We start from the raw sequence: 22,836 nt of genomic DNA on the forward strand, positions 1-22,836 counted from the left end.
CCTAAGGTCTGTGTTTACAGAGTGGTGTCATAGGTACCGTTTTTATTAGACAACCCTGGAAGAAGATGGGGCTCTCATCCCATTTTTGGAAGGCAGAGACAGCCTCTGCCGGAGCCCAGGGTGCTGTGGACAGGGTGCTGAGCCCTGGGGCCAGCCCTGCAGGCCATGGTGTCTCAGGGCCTTCTGCAGGGCTCCTCCTGGCCTCCCACAAAGACACATGCCGTGCACACTGAGCCCTGCAGGCCACAGTGCCCCAGGCCTTCTACAGGGCTCCTCCTGCTTTCCCACACAGACACACGCCCTACGCACCCTGACTCCCTGACTTCGGCGGGTCGCCTAGTATCTGAAGCTCTCGGGGGCTGACTTCCTGGGTACGGTTTATAAAAGCAACTTACAAACAAGATTCACAAAACCCGCAGCCGAGGTAGAAGGTTTACTTTACCCTAATAGCATAAATAGAAGTATTGGTTTGCTAATTAGTTACCTGTGAGGAAACCTGGTCCTGCTTTCCATCCTTAGCCATTCCCAGTTTATACTGTTTGGTGGAAAGGAACAGACAGGACACCCTGTCCCTGCAGGGGTGTTTGCTAGAGGCAGCAGAATGTTCAGACTTGAAAGAATCCACACTTTTTTAGTGTCACGTGGGTGGAGATCCACGAGTTGATTCCTCTCACAGCTGGGAAGATGCCTCTCACTCATTTGCCACTGGTCTTAGTTTACAGGGCGCTTAGTATCCCCTGATGGATGCAAGGTGGCCACACCCAGGGGTGTGTGCCGTCAGGACAAGGAAGAACACACGCGCCCAGGTGGCGGTGGAGTAAGCGTTATGTCAGCACAGGGAATGGCACAAGGGCCCAGGCTCCTTCTGCAGGGTCTTTACTGGGGTGGTGCCTGTACGTGGGCCAGGCTTTCTGCCAGCATAAGGGACGGGGGCACACGTGGTTTTCCCAGGTTGTCAGGATGGGAGAGAGTAAGACGTGGAAGTGGTCAGCACTCAGACCTCTAGTGCCGTCTTCCAGGGACGTGTTGTCTGACCCCGTGTGACCCCTGATGGGCTTTCGCCGTCCAGACGGACACCTGCTGCTGAGTGGACCGAAGGCCACAGTCACCATGGTTCCTCAGGAGCGAGTCCTCTCAAGATGTCAGAGCGCTCTCTGTAACTGTCCTCTGCCTGCCCCTCCTCTTGGTCACTGGCCGCCTTCTCTAATGTGGTTTCTCTGTATTTTCTTTTAAATCTGTCTTGTTAGTGCAGGTCTTTAATAGTATGTGTAAAGCGATAGTGGTCCTCGTAGCTGGGTCTTTATTTCTGTGGCACAGCCCAGTGATGGCGGCTGTCACGTTCACGAGCCATGAGGATGGTGACCTGCAGGTTGCACAGGGTTTTCATTGAGGTGGCAGTGGGCCCCCATCCTCATGTCTTCTCTCTTCTGCACGTCCCAGGCGGTGGAGTCCATCCAGGCTGAGGACGAGAGCGCCAAGCTGTGCAAGCGCCGGATCGAGCACCTGAAGGAGCACAGCAGCGACCAGCCGGCGGCGGCCAGCGTGTGGAAGAAGAAACGCATGGACCGCATGATGGTGGAGCACCTGCTGCGCTGCGGCTACTACAACACGGCCGTGAAGCTGGCGCGGCAGAGCGGCATCGAGGTGGGCCCTGGCCTCTGTCTGTCGCGGGTGCCTGAAGCACTCACGGTGGCACTGCTCCGGGAGGCCTGGTGTGAACGTGTCTTCACCTTCAGTGTTTCTGCACCCAGGATGTCAGTGTCTGTGCATGATGGCACCATAGGGCTAATGGTTTGTCTCCACCAGCTGAAACGTGTTCTGATTTGGAGAAACATGGAAAGGGACCTCTCCTGACCCTGACACACGCATTTCCCATTGTTACCCACATAGGTGTGTTTGTGTCGTTATTCCTGCTATTGTGGGCTCCTCGGATTTTTCCAAGCCTGCCATAATTCCCGCTGGTGCGCTTTGAGCGCCACCAACGTTCAAGGTGCAGAAGTATGTGAGGCCCTTGCTTTCTGTATCTCCAGCCGAGGCATTCGTGTCTGCAGCACTGACACAGTGAGGATGCCCATGGTGTGGAAGGCATCCCTGCATCGGTGGGGGTCACCTCAGCCCCCTAGCAGGTCTTAAGGGTCACTGTGCTTCCTCCACCTTCAAGCATTACAGCTGGGGATGGCCAGGGTCCTCTCCCCTATTGCTCGCTGACCAGCATGTTGGTCTTTCTGTTTTATCCCTATCCTGGGTCACCTCCAGCCACGCACTGTGTGGCCCACCTCCTCTTAGGACAGTGTACGGGCCCCGTAGTCACTAAACCTCCTTGTCCTCACCAGCTGTCCTCGTGGCAAAGTGTCTGCAGAGGCTGGTTTCCTCGTCTGTATGTCCTCATCACGACCTCTTCTCAACCCACCCCTTGATCAGTCACTGCCACCTCTGCTCTCTGCAGCCCCTGACTGGCCTCCCCTTCTCGGCCACTTCTCCTGGGCTTCTGACTACCGTGTCTCCCATCTACCTGTCGTCCTCCCTCCTGGTGCTCCTCCTGGTCCCCTTCCCTCTTCCTTCTGTGCCCCTCCCCCTCCCTCATGTCCCTCCTCCGTCTCCTTAGCTGGCCTCTAAACATCGGTGGCCTTCTTGGACCCATCTTGGCCTTCTCCCCCTTCTTGTCTAACTTGCCCCCAGAGTGATCCTAACCCCTTTACCTGGCTGGAACCCCTGCCCACGTGTGTGGCTCCTAGCACTGTACCTCCCCCGAGCCCCAGGTTGGATATTGCTCTCCACGCGACCTCTTCACCTGGGGTCTCATGGAGCCTCAGCCCTGCAAGTCCAAACCCCAATGCAGGTGCCTGCCTGCCCCACCCTCCCCGCCCCAGGAAGCAGCCTCAGTGCCCCTCAGGCCCAAAGGCCTGGTCATCCTCAGTGCCCTGTCTCTGCATAGGGTCCCTCCGCGTCCTGCCATCTTGGTGTCACCATCTGAGTCACAGCCACCAGGGCACGTAGGGTCCTTCTGGCGGGCTCCCTGCTGCCCCTCTGGCCCTCACCCCTCCAACACATAGTCAGACATACAGTCACAGTGCCTTTGCGCAATGGACGCCTGGGCCCTTTGTTCCCTCACCCAAACCAGAGCCCTCCTGGGGCCTCACCAGCTGCCAGCTGCCTGCTCTCCCCCGCGTGCGACATGCACTCTGGCCACACACGGCTGCCCCAGCACTTTGTGTGCCGCTGTTCTCGCCCCACACAGTCTCCAGTGCCGTGTCCTTGGAGAAGCCTTTCCTCACCGTTCAGGACACAACACCCTCCCCGCCTGGGTCTGCCTGACTCACTTGTTCATACCTGTGTTCCTGCGTTATCAGTCCTGCTGGAAGGAACGTTCCGGGAGGGCAGAACGGTGCAGGCTGTTCTTTTTGGTTGATGCTAAGTCCATGTGGGTTGGCTGGTTAAATGTGTGAACAAGCTCATGTTTTTGAGAGCCCCCTGCTTGCCCAGACCTGTGCAAACGTCGGCTCTCTTCCTCAGGACCACCCAGCCAGGCATGGGACCCTGTTTTATAAGTGAGTCGACGTGCTCAGAGGGGGAAGCTCCTCAGCCAGTGAGAGGCAGGTCTGGGGCCGGGTGCTCCCGGACACTATGCGGCCTCACAGTCTGCTTCTGGCCTCCTCTCCGCGTGTCCACCCTCAGGCCCCATGTATGTTTCTTCTGACCTGGTCCTTCCCCAGAATCACGAGATTCCAGGCTTTTCCCACAGGCTTCCCCTCAGCCCTCGGTCACAGACCATATGACATGGCTTGAGGAGGGGACAGAGTGGGCTGTGTTTCTCCCTGGGGGGGAGGGTCTGGGCCGAGCCAGAACCACGTGGAGCTCGTCTGTCCCAGGACAGAACCAGGGAGCTGTCGTGGGCTAGGAAGAGCAGACGCAGAGCTTGGAGGACATCATGAGGACCGGGGATTTCACTTGCCAAGGTGTGCCAGGGAGAGCTTGGAGCAGAGGGCTTGCTTTAAAAGGCTCACCCTGCTGCTCTGAAAACTCACACGGAGGGGCAAAGGGGGCCGCTGGGCATCCGCAGGGATCACTCCTGTGACCCAGGCCCGAGCTGTCTCAGTCTTGGTGCAGAGCGACGGCCGTGGGCGTGGTGACAGCGGTCAGACGCTGACAGCCCTGAGCCCCTGGGTTCCCTGGGGTCGGAAGGGAGGGAAGGAGAGCCATGACTGCCCACCTCAGACGAGTGTCGGGAGCCTCCGATTTCCTCCCGGCCCTCCACCTGGTGACCTCGTCCAGAGCTCTGGGTCTAAGTCGTTAGGCGCGTGGTTGCCTTTCCGTTCAGGCCGTCGCTGGCCGGCGCGTCTCCGCCGCCAGCAGCCCTGGTGTCCGAGTCAAGCTGTGTCCGCGGGGCCTTTTCAGAGGCTGGTTCTCGGGAAGTAGGTCACCAGGGCTTTGTTCTAAGGCACCTTTGAGTAGACTGGAACCCCCAACTTTTTGTTAGCAGCCGAGTGTGTTAACTGTTCACGCCACCCGCCGTGGGCCGTGTTGTCGACCCTCAGTTGTCTCGATGTCTGGAACGTCCTCACTGTGTACGTGCGCCCACCAGGGACCTGAGCTGGGTGTCCTCATCGAGACCCTACGCTCCTGTCGTCACCGGCAGTGCTGGGCCCTGCTCAGCTCTGATGCAGCCGCCCTGGCCTGCTGGGGGCTTTCCAGGCCCTGGATGCTCGGAACGTTGCCCTGGCCCATCTGTCCGGGCCTCCTTGCCTCCCTCTGCGCCCTGGTAGCCCTTTCAGCACCAGGCTCGTCATCACCCTTCAGTTCCGGGATGCTTGTCCTTACTAGCTCTTCAAACGTTTCCTCTCCCCTTTGTCTTTCCCCGCGGCCAGGTGTCCGTCTTCTCCACCTTGCATCATGATCTGTATCCTGCCCTGCCCCAGCTCGCTGACTGGGCTGTGTCCCCCACCCGGCCTCTGTCCCCTGTGTCCTGGCGTCAATGGCTGTGCCACCCTCTATGTGCTGTTCACCAAGGACCCCCTCTGCTCCTGGCTTGGCCGCAGTTGTGCTCTGGGCTCTTCGGTTTATTCCTGTTATTGAGAGCCAGCAAACCGGGAAATGGGCGGGGCTGCCTTGCTAGTCTCTGACCTGAGCTGAACACTCTCGGTGTGTGGTTTAAATGTCACTCCTGATCCAGAGTGTACCTGTGTGTGCAGGGCTACCCTCCCCACTCCACGGGGACAGGGAGTGAGAGGTCTGCTAGTCTCTGACCTGAGCTGAGCATTCTCGGTGTGTGGTTTAAATGTCTCTCCTGATCCAGCGTGTACCTGTGTGTGCAGGGCCGCCCTCCCCGCTCCATGGGGACAGGAAGTGAGAGGTCCCCATGGGGTTGCAATGGTGCTACCATGTCACCAAGCCCTGCAGTGCAACAGTGCCGGCAAAGCGGGGGGGCCCTCCACAAGGCCGTCCTGTCCTGCGAGCAGGAGCAGAGCCGTGTGGAGGCTGCTGGGGAGAGCAGGGACTGGGCACCTGAGATCACAGCCGGGGCCTGGTGGGGCTGGGGCCGGGGAAGAGGGTCCAGTTGGCAGGCAGGGAGGCCAGGGAACCGTTGGACTGGGGCTCCCCACCACTTCAGTGGGAGGCATTTGGGGGAAGGTAGGTCACTGAGCTGGGACGTGTTCTAACCAGGAACCACTTCCTGTCTTGAAGGACTTAGTGAATATCGAGATGTTCTTGACGGCCAAAGAAGTGGAGGAGTCCTTGGAGAGGCGGGAGACAGCCACCTGCCTGGCCTGGTGCCATGACAACAAGTCCCGACTGCGGAAAATGAAGGTGCATGGGGCTCCGGGGGAGGGTGGGTAGAGATGGCTGCCACCACACGGCACACCCGGCCTCCATCTTGGGGCACGGGGCTATTTGGTTTCATTTTGTAGGGTAGGGGTTGTTTGGCTTGGTGTGGCTTTTGGGTTTTGTGGTGGTGGTGCTTGGCATTTGGGTGAAAACCATGAACAGTGCACCGTGTTCTGCACTTGGGTGTGGGTGACTGTGCCGAGCACAGCGTTCTGAGGGAGCAAGTGTGAAGCCGGCGGGGGCACGCAGCATGTGGGCACACCGCACGTGGAGGGTCACTGGGCCCTGCCTGTGTGCTGCAGGCGCCTGTGGTCTGGCTGCAGTTGAGTCATAAATCGCCCGTCGAGCTAAGGCGCAGAGCCCTGGACTATGCTATTATCACCAAACACACACTCTTCCCGAGGTCTGCAGCAGCCTGAAGCATAGGCATTTTAGCGTAAATTCTAGAATTTACACTTGCTTACTAAAAGACTGTCACTATAGGGCTTGCAGAAATGTTTTAACTTACATTAACCAACCCTCTGCCTCTGTTAGAAAAACTGTTTGTTTTCTGTTTTCTAAACCGAGTGCTTCTTTAACCCCCACCCCATTTGAGCTTGTTGGGGTGCACGTAGTCCCCTGCCAACTGGACCCTCTCCCCCGGCCCCGGCCCGCCTGGCCCCGGCTGCAATCTCTGCCACTCAGGGCCGCCAAAGCGAGCACGAAGCGAAGACGGCACGGAAAAGTAGAGCGGCCAGTGGCTCCCCCAGAGAGAGTGAGGACCTGGGTGTGGAGGCCGTGAGAGCAAGGCCGGAGTTGGTATGTAACCCTCGACAGCCACCCCACGCACCCGAGAAGGTGGTGTGTTAGAACGGAGTTGGTATATAACCCTTGGCAGCTACCCCCCACTCACCCAAGAAGGCAGAGTGTTAGAACAGAATTGGTATATAACCCTCAGCATCCACCCCCACCTCCACTTACCTGAGAAAGCTGGATGTTAGAACAGAGTTGGTATATAACCCTTGGCATCCACCCGCCACTCACCCGAGAAGGCAGGGCATTAAAACCGAGCTGGAATGTTACCCTGGACATCCACCCTCTGCTCCTACTTACCAAGAAGGTGGGATGTTAGAATGAAATTGATACATAACCCTCAGCATCCACCCCCTGCCCCCACACCTGAGAAAGCTGGACGTTAGAATGGAATTGGTATATAACCCTTGGTATCCACCCTCCCCGCCCACCCCACTCACCACACCCGGGAAGACAGGACGTTAGAACAGAACTGGTATATAACTCTTGGTATCTGCCACCTCCTCCATTCCACCCCTGTAAGCTAACTCACCTGAGAAAGTGGGACGTTAGAAGGAAGATAGACTTCCCATTTCTGCAAGCCCTAACCGTTTCCCAGACGAGGCTCTGGCATCTCAGGACTGCTGGGTGGTCCCACTGTGCCCCTTGGCCAGGGCCCTCCCAGCTGGCCAGTGGCTCAGGTGCAGCTTGCACCTTCCACAGGTGTGGGGATGATCGATGGTGGCATTTGTGGTTTGCAGATGAGTGTTGCGTCTGACATTTGGCTCATAAGGAGCACAAAGAGCCACCCAGGAGTGATTTGTGAGGACCACTTAGTGATATGAGAATCTGCCCCTTACAAAACATCACGGGCACAGCACAGGGCACAGAAGTGTCTGCACGTCTTGTATGTGTTTGTGCACGTGTGCTTGTGTGCACCTATGCACTAGCTCACACGCCACATGTACAATCACACTTAAAGCACACCCATGCACATATTCACACTCACACGCACACTGATGTATTCATATGCCACGTGTACACTCACATTTATACACACTCACGTGCCACATAAACATGTACACTCAGGCACTATCACACTCACATAGACACCCATTCACATACCAGGGAGGGGATGTGATCTGGGCGGGACCACACTGGATACTCACAGGGACCCCCAGGTCAGAGCCATGGGGGCTGAGGGTCCGCGTGATGCTCTTCTGTGAAGTCACACAAAGCAAGAGGAGAGTGTAGGTGTGGAAGAAGCTCCTAAGCCCCAGATTCCCATGGCGGAGAATGCTTTAAAATACTGGGGCAGGTGCCTGCTGAGTTCCTCTCTGGACACGTCAGGACATCCGTGCTGCGTGTCCAGGAAGGTCAGATGGAGCCATCCTTGTGGACATGTAGACTCTGACTGCTGTGCAGGACTTGTCAGCCTCATGGCTCCATGGGAGCCTTCGGAATCACAGCACTTACCATCGGACTGTGTGTCCCCAGGTTTCAGCACACATTTCTGTGGACTGTTTGAAAGTACTGAAAGTTAGCTTGCTAGAGCCATCACCGAGCATCTCCCCCAGATAATGAGCCTTCGGGACATCCACGTGGCAGCTCCTTTCTGCTTTGAGACGGCATCCCCTCGGTGCCCCTTGAACGGGAAGCCGTGGCCATTGACTGGGGCCAGCTGTGGCTCTCTCTTGGCCTCTGGGCAAGGCAGACAGGGCTGGGGCTGGCGCTTTGGGGATGGAGGAAGAGCAGGCTTCTGGGGGGCCCCGACCTTGGGGGCATGGCCTCCTTCTACTAGGGAGCCCGGGTCCCTTGGCCCTCAGCAGCACACCCACACTGAGCTGTTGGTCTGCCTTCTCAGCCCCTGCTGGTCTGGCACTGAAGGCAGCGGATGGCAGAGGCCTCTCTGCCTGTCCGAACCCCTCCCAGGGAGCGTGCCTGCAGGACCTGTCTCACCTTACTGGTTCACACCAGCCCTGCCATTTAGTATCTGCTCCCCACACCACAGCCTTGCCCCAGGGTTCACACCAGCCCTGCCACCCAGTGTCTGCTGCCCACGCCACAGTCTCGCCCCAGGGTTCACACCAGCCCTGCCACTCAGTGTCTGCTGCCCACGCCACAGTCTCACCCCAGGGTTCACACCAGCCCTGCCACTCAGTGTCTGCTGCCCATGCCACAGCCTTGCCCCAGGGCTTGGACCGGGAGCACTCACTGCCTCCGCTCTGTGAGGTGCCCTCTGGGTGGTGGAAGGGAGAGGACAGTGAGGCCACTCTGGTCGGAGCCCTGCTGCTTGGCAGGGTGCACTGGAAATGTGACCCTCTGCAGCCCCACCCTGACAGGAGGGTGCTTCTCTCTGCCCTCACCTCTGTCTCTGCTGCCCAGCCTGGCTCATCTTCCAGCCTTCAGAGCTGCTGCTGAAGAGGCTGGGTCTGTGGATCCGGCGGGTGGCCAGCAGGGTGGGCAGAAGGCAGTTCCTTGAGGGGCCAAGTCTGTGGAGGTGAGCTGAGGGTCGGGCTGGGAGCGTTTCTCAGAAGACCAGTGACCACATCATGGAGGCCAAGGTGGGAATGGTCAAAGTTATTGGTAAACTTTGAGTTTACGTTTTAGATGGGTTACTTATTTGCTGTGTAGAGTTTCCATTTCACAACATCTTGGGACCCGGATACCAGGTAGCTAAAAACGACACATGAGAGAAGACCACCAGGATTTGACTCGTGTTCTCTTAGCTCTGCATACCCAGTTTCTGGCTGGAAATACTGAGTCTTTAATTTTCGAAACTATGTTGAAGATATTATGGTTTCAATTATTACTTCTGTAAAAGAATCAAGTTTTTCATCTGAGGTTGTAAAAGTTAATTTTGCATGTTTGCCCTTGTGCTCCAGCCACAAAGGTTTTGGCCAAAATGTGATTGATACTGGTGAGGTCTCTAAGTGAGCTTGTAGGTTTGCCCAGAAGCTGCACCACCCCAGTGGTCCGCTCTGCCAGCGTTCCATCACAGTCTCGTGTGGCGCTTTTAACAGTAGACCCATCCCTGAAGCCAGCAGAGTCCTGCAGACCGGTTCCCCCTAGCCTCACTGGCCTCCTGCCTCCATACACAAAGTGCCACCTGCTCGTAGTTCCAGCCCACGCCTCTTACCCTTCGTGGGTATCTGTCAGCAGACCCTGGGCTTCTGCCGCCTCTGCAGGCCTTCAGTGAGTGACCAGGTCTTGCCCTCTGCCCTGTCTCCACCCTGTCCAAGCCAACCATGTCGTCGGTGGAGCCTGCAGGCAGGCACCCACCTAGGCCTTCATATTGGCCGTTCCTTCTGCCTGGGGCCTTCTCCCCTCACCCTTGCAGGCCTTTGTCACCTGCTTAGCAACACCGGGATAGTGCCCCACCTTCTGTGTGTGTGTCCTGCACCAGTCAGACTCACTCGCTTTGTTCACCGTCTCCTTCCACCAGGCGTCCACGCTCAGAGGCAGGGACTTGTTCCCAGAACAGCCTCTGTTGTGGGGCTGGTCCCCGGTGCACACATGTAGAACGAAGTAAATATCTGGGGGAAGAGTGCTCTGCATGATTCTGAGGCCCAGCTAGTTGGGGACCCCGGGCCCAGGCCACTGGTGAAGAGGAGGGAATAGACCTCAGTGAGGAAAGTGCTGCCTAGTGTACACACGCTTTACGGCTTCTGTGATAACAAAGTAGAACCCAGAGGCTTCTTGTCCTTGTGAAGAGTTCGTAAGTCCTCCTGTTCTGGTCACTGATTTTACTTGGAGGTGACGGTGTTCTGTTCTGTCAGCCTGTGAACTGGGGACAGCTCCTGGTGAGACATCTGCCCTACCGGAAACCACGCGCTGCCTCCAGGCTGGTGCTGCTCCTCCACGGGGCGGGCACCTTTGCACATGGGTGTCCTTGGCAGGCTCGCTCAGGGCCTGCACCTGTTGCTGTGCCACCCGGCCCTCCCCCAGGGCGCTCACCCTGTGATTACGCCCTCAGCGCCCACTTGCCCTCAGCAGTGACCCACACTCCATGCTAGTAGCACCAGGAGAGGCCAAGCTCGTTGATGCAGTTAAAAAGTGCTTACTGCAGAGTAACCAGGCTACCTTCCCAGGGCCCGTTTGCTGGGAGCGCTGCGCTCAGCTGTGCCCACCCAGGTGGTGGCTGGCTCTGGTGCAGAAGTGTGCACACATCAGGGCCATGTCTGCAGCCAGCGCTGCCGCCACCCCGAAAGCTGCTACACGAGCCTTGTCTTGTCTTTACTCAGAGCTGCCTGGAATTCAGCCTGCGGATTCAGGAGTTCATTGAGCTCATCCGGCAGAATAAGAGACTGGACGCCGTGAGGTAGGCTGTCGGATGCGTGCAGTGTTGCCAGCGGGGGTGGGTCCCCAGAAACCCTGCCTGGCAGGGACACCTTGTCCCTGTTCCCTGCCTGGCGTCACGTGCATGGGCACCCGGGTCCTTCCCTTCCTTTCCTCACCCAACAAGAAGTGCCTTCCCCTCCGCACGGTCTCCTGATGTTCTGGATTCTGGGGAGGAAGCAGGGTATCTAGGGCTCCTCTCCAGTCTTGGGGCGGCCTGGTCCTGCCACTGGGTGGAGAACTCTGAGGACAGGAGCAGCAGTGGGGTAAAGCCTGGAAAACGGGGGCTCCCGGCTCCTGGAGTGGCTGTCAGAGGAGCATCCAGACCGGTGAAAGGCAGCGGGTCAGAGGTTGAGGGGTTATGATTTTTATTTTGTTTTTCTTTCATAGTATACCATCCATACAAAATACACGAGCAATATTTTTACTTGGTGAGGTGCAGGTGACTTGCTGTCGCATAGGCGTGTGCCTGAGGGATTGGTCCTCAGGGCAGGTGAGAAGGCAGGAAGTTCAGGTGTGATCATCGGAGAAAGTATCGCCAGCACTCAGAACATCTGAGGGCTTTCCAAGCGTGGCAGGCAGTGCCCTGGTGGCACATGGTCTCCTTGCCTCATCTGCCTCACGGAGCATCTCTGACCCCGAGGACAGTGCCGGACCCTGAGCAGTGTGCTTGGCGCCAGGCTGGGAGGCATGGGTAGGCTGGCTGCGGGCCCAAGATGGCGCTTAGCTTGGTGGGATGGGCAGATCAAGTGCTGGGGACCTTGGTCCGTTGTGTCCACAGAGCATAGAGCCATACAAGAGGCCTGTGCACTGCCTTCCTACTTGCTTCCCAGCAGGGCTGCTGAGGACCCCCATGCACAGGAGTGTTCCCACCCTTGCCATGTGTGTGCCTGCCCTTCAGAGGCCCGCTGACTGTCTTGGCTGTGGGAGCTGGTACAGCTGGCAGCAGAGAGCCTACCCCTTGATTTTGGAGGTGTACTTGCTTCCCAGCCGGCTGAGGTGCCCACCAGCCTAAATCTTGATGTTGGCAGCCGCGACGGGGGCTGTGAGCAGAATAGCAACCCAGCCCTCCCACTCTCCTTGGAGGTGCCACAGGACCCCACGGTGCCCGTGGCAGGGCGAGCTGCTGGGCAGTGCATCAACACAACACATGTTTGCTGAAAGATGAGTGTCAGAGTACTACACTGCACTGCACTGTCAGAAGCACCCTGGTCTGGCAGTCATCCCCATGTCCCCCAGAAGTAGACTGTGTACATAGCCGCAGTGAGCCTATGAGGGATGCTGGCAGCCACAGCAAGGTCCAGTGAAATGCTGAGCCAGAGGCTGCAAGGCCGACATCCACTCGTGGGCTCATTACTGAGGAGGCTCCACAGCGTCTGAGGGGTAGGCCTGGTGCCCCCGGCCCTGAGCCTTTGTTCCCGCCATCCCCTCCCGACCCTCATGATTATTTTGGCGAACTGAAGCTTTTGTACGTGCAGGAGCAGGCCTGGCAGGGAGGGAAGCATCTGTTCTCTTGTAAACTACCCTGAAGTAAACTAAAAACTCTGTGTTTTGAGGCTTCTCTCTCTCCAGTGTTGCTAAGTCAGGGACACGATAACCAAGATGTCCCAGGGATCCCAAAGGAAGGTGTGCATCTGCCATCGTGGGCTTCCAACTCCAGGCAGTGGGGAGCGCGTCGGGCTGACGGGCGGCGGGCAGGGCCCTGTGTTGGTGGCCCTGACTGTGGGGGCTTGGGCACAGTGCCTCAGGGAAGAGCCTGGAGAGAAAACAGCATGAGGGGCTAGACAGAGGTGCGGCAGAGACCCTTTGCTCTGCGGTTGAGGCAGCTCATCCTGAGCCACGTCATTTAAAATTTGATCTCACCCCTGCTTCCCTTTGACATGACTTGGCAGAACCCGAAGCTTAGGTGCCTGCCCACACTTTCTGTTTTCAAATTGGTGCTCAGGCGTCCTTAACAGCTGGCTGTATTGATAATCACGTGCTTTTTGTGTCGCCTTGAGGCTTGGACTGCTCTGAATTTCCCACCAACCTTCTGTGGCTCCAAGAGTTGCTACTGACCAGATATGTGCACACTCTGGTTTTGGTGGGTGCTGCTGGTCTGTTCTGCCGCTGTTCATAAGCTTTTCACTGGCCAATGCTTCTCAGAAGTACACCGCCAGGGAGCATCAAAAGAAGATAGAGGAACACAGAGCCGTCATACGAAAAAGAACTGATGACGTTCAGCATTTCAGGATGTATCGTATGATCAGGAACCGATGGTGCTGAAGGAAGAAGTCCAAGCTGCACTGAGGGCATTGGCAAAAAACAAGGCTCCAGGAATTGATGGAATACCAATTAAGATGTTTCAACAAACAGATGCAGCGCTGGAGGTGCTCACTCGTCTACGCCAAGAAATATGGAAGACGGCCTCCTGGCCAACTGCTTGGAAGAGATCCATATTTATGCCTATTCCCAAGAAAGGTGATCCAACCGAATGTGGAAATTATAGAACAATATTATTAATATCACACGCAAGCAAAATTTTGCTGAAGGTCATTGAAAAGCGGCTGCAGCAGTATATGGACAGGGAACTGCCAGAAATTCAGGCTGGTTTCAGAAGAGGACGTGGAACCAGGGGTATCATTGCTGATGTCAGATGGATCCTGGCTGAAAGCAGAGAATACCAGAGGATGTTTACTTGTGTTTTATTGACTATGCAAAGGCATTCGACTGTGTGGATCATACCAAATTATGGATAACACTGCGAAGAATGGGAATTTCAGAACAGTTAATTGTGTTCATGAGGAGCCTATATATAAATTGAGAGACAGTCATTCGAACAGAACAAGGAGATACTGCATGGTTTAAAGTTAGGAAAAGCGTGCGTCTGGGTTGTAGCCTTTCACCACACCTGTTCAATCTGTATGCTGTGCAAATAATTCGAGAAGTCAGACTATATGAAGAACGGGGCGTCAGGATTGAAGGTAGACTCTTTAACAGCCTGCATTATGCAGATGACAACCTTGCTTGCTGAAAGTGAAGAGGACTTGAAGCACTTACTAATGAAGATCAAAGACGACAGCCTTCAGTATGAATTACACCTCAACATAAAGAAAATAAAAATTCTCACAACTGGACCAATGAGCAACATCATGATAAATGGAGAAAAGATTGAAGTTGTCAAGGATTTCATCTTACTTGGATCCACAATCAACAGCCATGGAGACAGCAGTCAAGAAATTAAAAGACGCGTTGCATTGGGTAAATCTGCTGCAAAGGACCTCTTTAAAGTGTTGAAGAGCAAAGATGTCACCCTGAAGACTAAGGTGTGCCTGACCCAAGCCATGGTGTTTTCATTCCCCTCATCTACGTGCAAAAGCTGGGCAGTGAATAAGGAAGACTAAAGAAGGGTTGACGCCTTTGAATTGTGGTGTTGGCAAAGAGTATTGAATATACCATGGACTGCCAAAAGAATGAACAAATCTGTCTTGGAAGAAGTACAGCCAGAATGCTTCTTAGAAGCAAGGATGGCGAGACTGCGTCTCACATACTTTGGACATGTTATCAGGAGGGATCAGTCAGTCCCTGGAGAAGGACATCATGTTTGGTAAAGTAGAGGGTCAGCAAAAAAAATGAAGACCCTCAATGAGATGGATTGACACAATGGCTGCAACAACGGGCTGAAGCATAACAATGATTGTGAGGATGGCGCAGGACCGGGCAGTGTTTTGTTCTGTTGTACGTAGGGTCGCTATAAGTTGGAACTGACTCGATGACACCTAACAACAACAGCTGTTCTGTTGGCGGCCTGTGCTGGTGCTGCAGCATCTGTCAGAACCTCAGAACCATGGCAGGCTCAGATAGGGCACAGGCCACCGGAAGGCAAGAGGGGCCCGGGAACGCGGCCAGGTTGTCTCCTGTGGGAGTGGACACAGGGTCGAGGCACAATGGAGTCTGAGCCTCACTCGCTCTTAGTGGAGGCTTCTAACTGGCTTGTTGCTCTAAAGAGACCTCGAGTGGGCACCAAGCGCCATATCTGCTTCAGCATCTGCCGTCTCCCCACCAGTGTGAGTGCCTGGTGGTCTGAAGGGCAGCTGGGACACGTAGAGACAGTTGTGGTAACATTAGTGGGACAGGTCCCAAAGGAAGGAGAGCCTGAAACGGAAGCAGATGCTGTATCCTCTCCCATTTATCCAGCTGTGTTTTATGGGGTAGGCATCCCAGGGAGGTTTGCCAGTAGAGTCATAGGGGTTCATTTTAAACCGAAATAAGACTTGGAGGATTCGGTGCACACTGTTCTGGATCCCATCCCTGTCTGCCCCGAGGGTTTTGTGGCTGGTGCACTTGTTGCGTTTTAAGTCTGCTCCCCTCACCGCCTGGGTGGGAGGAAAGGCCCCGCAGCAGGTGGCCCCCCAGTGAGCAGATGGAGTGAGGCTCCTTGGAGTGTGAGGGTTCCCAACACATGGGGCAGGGTGGCTCATTTTCTACCTAGACTCAGACATAAAGACTGTTAGCTCAGTTCTTAAAGGTGCAAATGTAGAAATTTAAATGTGGCAAACTGTTGTTTTCTAGACACGCAAGAAAGCACTTCAGCCAGGCTGAAGGGAGCCAGCTGGATGAGGTCCGCCAGGTCATGGGCATGCTGGCCTTCCCGTCAGACACACACATCTCCCCGTACAAGGTAACAGCCCGCCGCGCCCCGCCACCCAGGCTTCCCACTGCCTGAGGTGTGCAGGATGTGTGTCCAGTGCGTGAGGACACGGGGACTGCGCTGAAGGTCTGTCTGGTCACTCCCACGTTCCACTCCTGGGCTGTCCACAGCCCTGTACACGCATGCCTCTGCTCAGCACACCCAGCAGGCTGGTCCCATTTTATTCACTGCGCTGGTGAGAAGTTTGGTTCAGGAACATTCCAGAACATGCTCGAGTTCCCCCAGCTATCACCGCCCCAGGCCTGTCTTACCCCAGAGTTGTCCTTTCTGCACGTTCTTGCCCCAAGTATGAGTCAGGATGGGACAGTGTAAAGAGAGCTCCACCTGCACTTGTCCCACCTTCTCACCCAGCCTCCACACCCATGTATTGAGGGCACCGCCGTCAGGACTGTACAACCTTGATGGTGGTGGCTACAGAGGATTTGGTCACGCCCAGCATCTGCAGCAGCATCGCCACCACGCGGTAGGAGGGAGAGCAAGGACCAAGAAGGCGTCTTGAGACTGGGTGCTTTGGAGGGACTACAGACAGAGACATGACTGAGCAAGGAGAGCCAGAGACCAGGCATCGGGAGGGCACGATGGGAAGTGTGGGCTGGGAAGTGCGTGCCTGGCTCCAGTGTCCACTGAGAACAGTCTGACAAGAGTGCCTGGCTCAAACGAGGCCTGTTGTGCATACAGCCTGGCCCACCTCAGAGCAAGTGTTCACGGAGGCCTCTGGTTTTCAGACAATCAAAGTTCGGCTTAATTTCCTTGCCCACATGAGTAACTGAACCAGACCAAACACACCCAATTTGTGTCTCAGTGAAGGACATTGTGTGCGTCCTTGTCAAGCCTCTGGATTCCCCGCACGCCCCAGAGTCCCTCTCTCCAGTGGCAGGGCTGCCCTACTTGCCTTTGTCCAGACTCTTCTCTGCATCGTAGGAGCACAGCGTCCCCACCTCCTGGCTAGCTGTCCCCAACGTGGGCTCCGTCTTCATGTCCCCGCAAGCTCCACAAGTAGTGTTGGGTTCAGTCAAGGTGCGTGTGAGGTCATCTGTTGTCAAACCCCTCCAGACAGACTCATGGCTTAGGTCAAATGCCAGTGAGAGCCCTGAAGAATGGCTGGCACGCCCTGAGGTGGTGCCATGACACAGACCCAGCTGGGAAGGAGGAGGCACGTGTCTGCTAGTCCTTCCAGCCATCCTCTCACACTTCGGTGGAAAACAGCACTTTGATTGACCTACATGGCTGCGTTCTAAAATATCCTGAGCTCTGACAGTGGCTTGTTGGGTGGGCGGCTCACAGCTGGAGGCCAGACACCAAGGAACTCGGAGAGGAGGGCAAGTAGACGTGCCAGGACTTGCTCTTCAGTAGATCACCGTCCAGCACGCGGGCCCAGAGGTGCAGTGCAGAGGCTACCTGGGGCCCCTGGCCCTTCTCCACTCACTTGGGACAGGTCTCAGGCTCCCGGAGCCTTGGCCTCCACTCCCCCTACAAGCACAGACCTGACCATTGCCGCAGCCTGGAGCTCCCGCTGTGATGCGGCCTCAAGCAGAGACCCGACCGTTGCCGTAGCCTGGAGCTCCCGCTGGGATGCGGCCTCAAGCAGAGACCCGACCGTTGCCGTAGCCTGGAGCTCCCGCTGTGATGCGGCCTCAAGCAGAGGAGCTTTGGCCGATGGCAGCTGTGACTGTGGTGCTGATTTTGGTGAGTCCACACCAAGTGGGTGTGGCCGCCCACCATGGTGCCCCCGGACAAACAGCACCCTGGCTGATAGCTCTTTCCTGCCATGGCTCCTGTGTTCTTTCTGCAGTTTTTGCTGGCCTCCCTGCCTGGGACTCACCTGCCCCAGCATACCTTTAATTCTGACCCCTTGAGCTGCATTGTGCCCCATTTTTAAGGTCTCTTTTCCAGGGCTATCTCCCTTACAGTGCCTCTGGCCACCCTCCTGGGCCTACCGCTCTCCCTGGGGTGTCATTTGGGAGGACAGAGGCAGGTTTACAGACCCTATTCCCACAGCACACAGACCTGCTGAGAGCCCTGCATTCCTTGGCACAGGGCCTATTCTTTGGTGGGGGTTAGGATCTTTGCCTTAGCCCTGATGCTCTGAAGCTTCTCAATTGTTCTGTGGGTGGGACTCCTTACTTGTACTGCCCAGAGAGGCCTTTCAGTCTAGAACTCGCATCTCCAGCCCTGGGAAATCCCGCTTGACTATTTGCAGTGTTTCCCTCCTTTTCTCTGTTTCTTTGTGGATCCCATTTAATCAGAGTTAGACCGCCAGGGGCCTCTGCACCTCTCTGGCTGGTGTTTTAGCTATAAATGCACACCCTCTAACTCTGATAACTGGCAGGTTCTTGTGGTTAGTTTTTTCTCTTCCCTTGATCGTTTCTGCCCCCCTGGCCTCATTTTCCTGTTTATCCCGGTTTTGTTCTCTTTGCAGTGGCAGGACTGCTTCCCACACCTCTGATCCTCAAGGAGGACTGTCCCCACCCTCTCTGACCTTGTGGGTTGATATCTTTGTAGTTTCTTGACTGTGAAGTCTCAGGAGGCAAGGACACGTTGTCATTGTACCCTCATTAACAAGAAGCCCGGCATTTCTGAATCCAGGGTACTGCAAAGCCTGAAGTGCCTCTCCCGCCTCCTTGGCCTCGTCAACCTGCTGCTGACAGGACTTCATGTGTGCCAATTCTCTCATCCATCGCGCTGCTGCTCTTTTCACACAGCTCCAGGAAAAAAGAGCAAGATCCCCTTCTCATAGGTTGCACGAAGTTTATCACTGAGCCTTGCAGCTGGCCATCTTATCTTGTAGAACAACGTGGCAGAACCTAGACTGCTTCCCTGGCAGCCCCCACCACGGAGCTTGTGGCTGCAGGCCTTCATGCAGAAACCTCGTACTCCAGAGTGTTATTGTTGATTCACAAACCAGTGACTATTCCGGAAAATTATGTCACTAGTGTGGCCCTGTCAGCGAAGCTTTCTCTGCCCTGACTGAATTCACGTAGTTCTGAGGCGTCTGGAGCATTGTATAATAAAAGACAGCCAAGTGGGGTCACAGAGCTCTTCAGATTTGAAGTCATAGCACTTTGTTGCTCTGGAGAAGACTGAGAAATGTAAGAAGGCCACCTGCTCTAGAACTGAGATGTCCAGTTCAAGGTGGAGCCTGGAGTGCGTGTGGCTCCCTCTTCTGCTATATAGTGGTGAAGAGTGAGGAGACACAGCCCCACCTTCTCGAGCAACGCCAGCTGAGGACAGAGGGCGGAGCACGCACAGGAGCTGGGCTAGAAACAGGAGAGGCTGAAGGCAGCAGAGAGCAGCCACAGCAGGTGTCTCACCTGCATCTGCCGGGGCAGGCATTTCACCAGCATCTGCCGGGGCGGTCGCTTCACCAGCATCTGCCAGGGCGGTCGCTTCACCAGTGTCAGCCGGGGCGGGTGCTTCACCAGCGTCTGCAGGGCAGGCGCTTCACCAGTGCCAGGGAGAAGCGCTTGGGGAGCCGTGCAGCATTCCTTCGACTGAGCAGAGCACCTCCACTCTGCACGTAGGGGTCCCTAGCATAGCAGCCGGCACCCACCCACCCTCCCTGATTCAAGGCTGTCGGATGACAAGCACATTCCACATACACATGACTTCAGACAACCAAGCATTACCAGACGTTCAGACAAACTGCAGCCTGGGAAAAGGAAAACACAGATAAACACGGGAAAACGGCGTCTCAGAGGAAACGGGTAGCTCAGAGCCCAAAAAACCTCTTAAAATTCTAATTATATCTTCAAAGGAATTTGAGACTGTACTGTATCCTAGAAACGAGAACAGGATGCTATGAAAAATGGAGCAAAGAACCAGAACACTGTTGAAATACAGCAGAGTTGCCAAAGTACAAACAAAACCCTCATCTTGTGGCGACAAGTCAGTAGGCAAGGTCTAAACGGGATCAAGCAGGAAACACCGGGAGGCCATGGCCAACGGTGGCCAGAAAGTTCAGGGGTACCCAGAGAGTGGAAGGCTGGGTCCAGGGGCTGTGCTTTTCATCGTGAGCACTTATGGACTGTGTGTTTAATTCTGGATGTGTTTTACTTTGATACAAAATTAAAATTTAAGAAAATGTCGTCATTAAGTATGGTGCCCTGTGGAGCTCACAGGAGATGCCTGATCGTGCCCACGTCACGACCATCTCCCTTGCCTCGGGAGTGGCTGTCCCCCGGCAGTTTGGGGAAAGCCTTTCCAGACCTGGCTGACGTCAATGTTCGTGTTCATATCCCGTCCCTGTCTCGCTCTGCTGTACCCAATGTTGATTCAGGAACAAATGTGAACCAAATTTAAATTTCTGTTCTGTGGTTCTCTAAACTGAGCTGGAGTTGCTGTTTCCAATCAAACAAATAGTTTCTCTGAAATAAGATTTTGCCCTTTAACTCTTCGCTTTTAGGGAGAGAGACTCCGAAGCTTACATTGCGCCAAGCCGTGTGTCAGGTCCGTTGAGCCCTATACTGCGACCGCAGGGACCCCATGCGCCAGAGTACTATTGTTGCTTCACAGACAAGGGAATGTTCTGGAAAATGACGTCAGTCGTGTGGCCTTGACCGTGGATTGTCAGTCCAGGCTCAGGGAGAGCTACGCTTGGTGCCGACCTTCAGCCTGAAGCTGGAGCCGTGCATGTCAGGAGTGCAGTTCTCTGAAACACGGGGCTGCCGTGAGCAACGGGTTGGGTTTGGTTTTGGGTTAACGTGGTTGCCTTTCATCTACACGGAAAAAGTTTCGGATTAGTTTGCTCTTAGCAGCTGAGGGCACCGCCCCGCCCCACCCCCACTGCTCTTTTAAACTGTCCCATCAGGGGTCACAACCTGGATGCTGAGTCCCCTGGAGCTGCCCTGGGAGGGCCCTGCAGAGCCGCTCTGTCCTTGTCTCTTCCAGGACCTTCTGGACCCAGCCCGGTGGCGGATGCTGATCCAGCAGTTCCGGTATGACAACTACCGGCTGCATCAGCTGGGCAACAACTCCGTCTTCACGCTCACGCTGCAGGCTGGCCTCTCGGCCATCAAGACCCCGTATCCTTTCGGCTGCACGCTCCTCTCGCTTCAGTCTGCTGTTCACTTCTCTGATCTAATCTTGATAGACTCGATCTTGTACCGGCTCAGCTTTGTTCTCTGCAATGGAAAAGGAGGTCGGTGCTGTCACTGTTGTGCGAGGTTAAGACGGGCTCTAGGTCTGTCTGATTTTACAAAGAGCCCAGCACATGTGATGCCAAGTCTCCGCATTGTTTCTGCACGTGTGCTTCGTCTCCCTCCCACAGTCTGAAGCATTACTAGGTACACGGTACGTTGCTCTGTAAGCAAACGCTTTCATGTAGACTGACAGCTGTGACATTAGTCTCTCAGATGGCTTTCCCTTCTGATTTTCCAGAATCCTCAAGCATTTTAGTTGGTCTGAACCCTCAGTGTCGCATCCAAGTTGCATTTTATTTCTTTTCTCTTCAAATGAGTTTGTACTATGGCAGTTGCTTCTCCAGCAGACTGCAGCCTCTCCCGTTGCAGCGAGCCACACGGCGCACTGACCGGCACCTGCGGGTCTCTCTTGTGCACACATAGCTGAGGGCACAGTCAAGCCACGCTGTCCTCTCCACAGGTCCCCTCAGGACTGCTTTTGTGGTTTCTTTCCACCAGGCCTGCCAGGTGCCCCTTCCCTGGAGACTGCCTCTTAGTCATTATCTGTCCTCAGCATCCTCACCTGAGCACTGTCGGGCCGTCCTTCCATGTGTGTGACAACTCATCGCCCCCTGCCCCATAGGGTTAGTGGCTGTCCAGGAGCCACCCATAACCTGGCAGCGCCCAGCGCAAGGCCCTCCTGTTGCCCTCCCTGCTGTCAAGAGTTAGAACATGTTGCCTTTTCTGAAGTCCACAAGAAATTCCTAACCAGGGTGGAGGGTCAGTGCACTTTGGGGCACAAAGATGGCTGTGGTCCCCAAGGTCATGTACAGAAGAGGGTCCCTGGAGGGGGTGGCGCTCTCACCTCTGCTCTTTGTCCCTTGCTCTGCCCTCCTCCCAGCTGGAGGCTCCTGGGGCAGAGGTTTCTCCCAGGCCAGTGCCACTGCAGCCTGGAGTCCCGGAGGCCCGGCGCCCGTGGGTGCCCCGGTCTGCTCTATTTGACCCAGTGGAGCTCCAGGGGCCCAGTGCCTGTGGGTGCCCCGGGTCTGCTCCATGTTTGACCCGGAGGCTTCAGTGAGGCCATTTTCCTGGTGGGTGCAAGTGTTGTCTTTGCCTTGAAAAGTGAGCACGTGTTGTTTCCTGTATGGGCCTGGGGCAGGTGAGTGCACCAGCGTGTCCCCGTCCCACCTGCTCACTGCCCACAGGTGGCCCTGCCGAGCCTTCCTTAACCTGCCGCGCAGACAGTGCTACAAGGAAGATGGCAGCTCCAAGAGCCCTGACTGCCCCGTGTGCAGCCGGTCCCTCAACAAACTGGCACAGCCCCTGCCCATGGCCCACTGTGCCAACTCCCGCCTGGTCTGCAAGATCTCCGGCGATGTGATGAATGAGAATAACCCACCCATGATGCTACCCAACGGATACGTCTATGGCTATAACGTGAGGGAGGGGACAGGGGACGAGGAGGGGTGGGGAGGGGCCAGGGCAGCACACGCCATCCGCACTGCTGTCCATGCTGCCGCCCGCCTGTCATTTGAAAGTGGGCAGAGGAGAGATGGGGAACGACAGCTGAGAGAGAGCCCTGGGGTCTTCAGAAGTAACTTTGGCAAATACAACAGTGTACTCCCTGACGCCTCACGGTGTGAGTTTTCAGTGGGAGTTAATTCAGGCTACACGTGCTTGTCTTAATGTGTCCTGATCTTACTTTTCAGTCTCTGCTTTCTATCCGTCAAGATGATAAAGTCGTTTGCCCAAGAACCAAAGAAGTCTTCCACTTCTCACAAGCTGAGAAGGTGTACATCATGTAGGCCGTCGCCGGCACGCAGCGGCTGGGGTGGCGGGCAGCAGGCGCCCCCCTCAGCTCCCACCTGCCACAGCATCATTGTTTCCTGCGACCAAAGATCAGCGAGCAACGACAGGTACTCACAGGAAGAGAGGAAATACGATTTCGTAAGTTTGTACTGGAAAACGTTTTGATGGGTAGGGTTTTGTAACATACGACACCTATTGGATGCTTCTGGAACGTCCTTTCACCTTTCAAAGGCGACCTTTCTTTACAGACGGACTTCAACACCAAGGGAAACTTCTAGAACATTTCAA

General features: G+C 55.6%; 1 protein-coding gene across 2 annotated transcripts in view; it reads left to right on the forward strand.

Moving 5' to 3' along the window:
* MAEA (macrophage erythroblast attacher, E3 ubiquitin ligase) overlaps window positions 1–22,636 on the forward strand; it is a 51,228-nt gene extending 28,592 nt beyond the window's left edge. Inside the window, exons 3-10 of one of the 2 annotated variants that reach the window (XM_049886570.1) lie at window positions 1,441–1,644; window positions 5,683–5,805; window positions 6,508–6,621; window positions 10,839–10,915; window positions 15,484–15,592; window positions 20,510–20,643; window positions 21,981–22,176; window positions 22,449–22,636. In XM_049886570.1, the coding sequence (XP_049742527.1) occupies window positions 1,441–1,644; window positions 5,683–5,805; window positions 6,508–6,621; window positions 10,839–10,915; window positions 15,484–15,592; window positions 20,510–20,643; window positions 21,981–22,176; window positions 22,449–22,544 (1,053 nt within the window). In that variant the 3' untranslated portion in view covers window positions 22,545–22,636. The remainder of the gene's footprint in view (window positions 1–1,440; window positions 1,645–5,682; window positions 5,806–6,507; window positions 6,622–10,838; window positions 10,916–15,483; window positions 15,593–20,509; window positions 20,644–21,980; window positions 22,177–22,448) is intronic. The other variant, XM_049886571.1, reaches the window with a different exon arrangement.
* Window positions 22,637–22,836: the final 200 nt, after the last annotated feature.

Source organism: Elephas maximus, chromosome 5 (assembly GCF_024166365.1).
Source record: "Elephas maximus indicus isolate mEleMax1 chromosome 5, mEleMax1 primary haplotype, whole genome shotgun sequence".
NCBI classification, from domain to species: Eukaryota; Metazoa; Chordata; class Mammalia; order Proboscidea; family Elephantidae; genus Elephas; species Elephas maximus.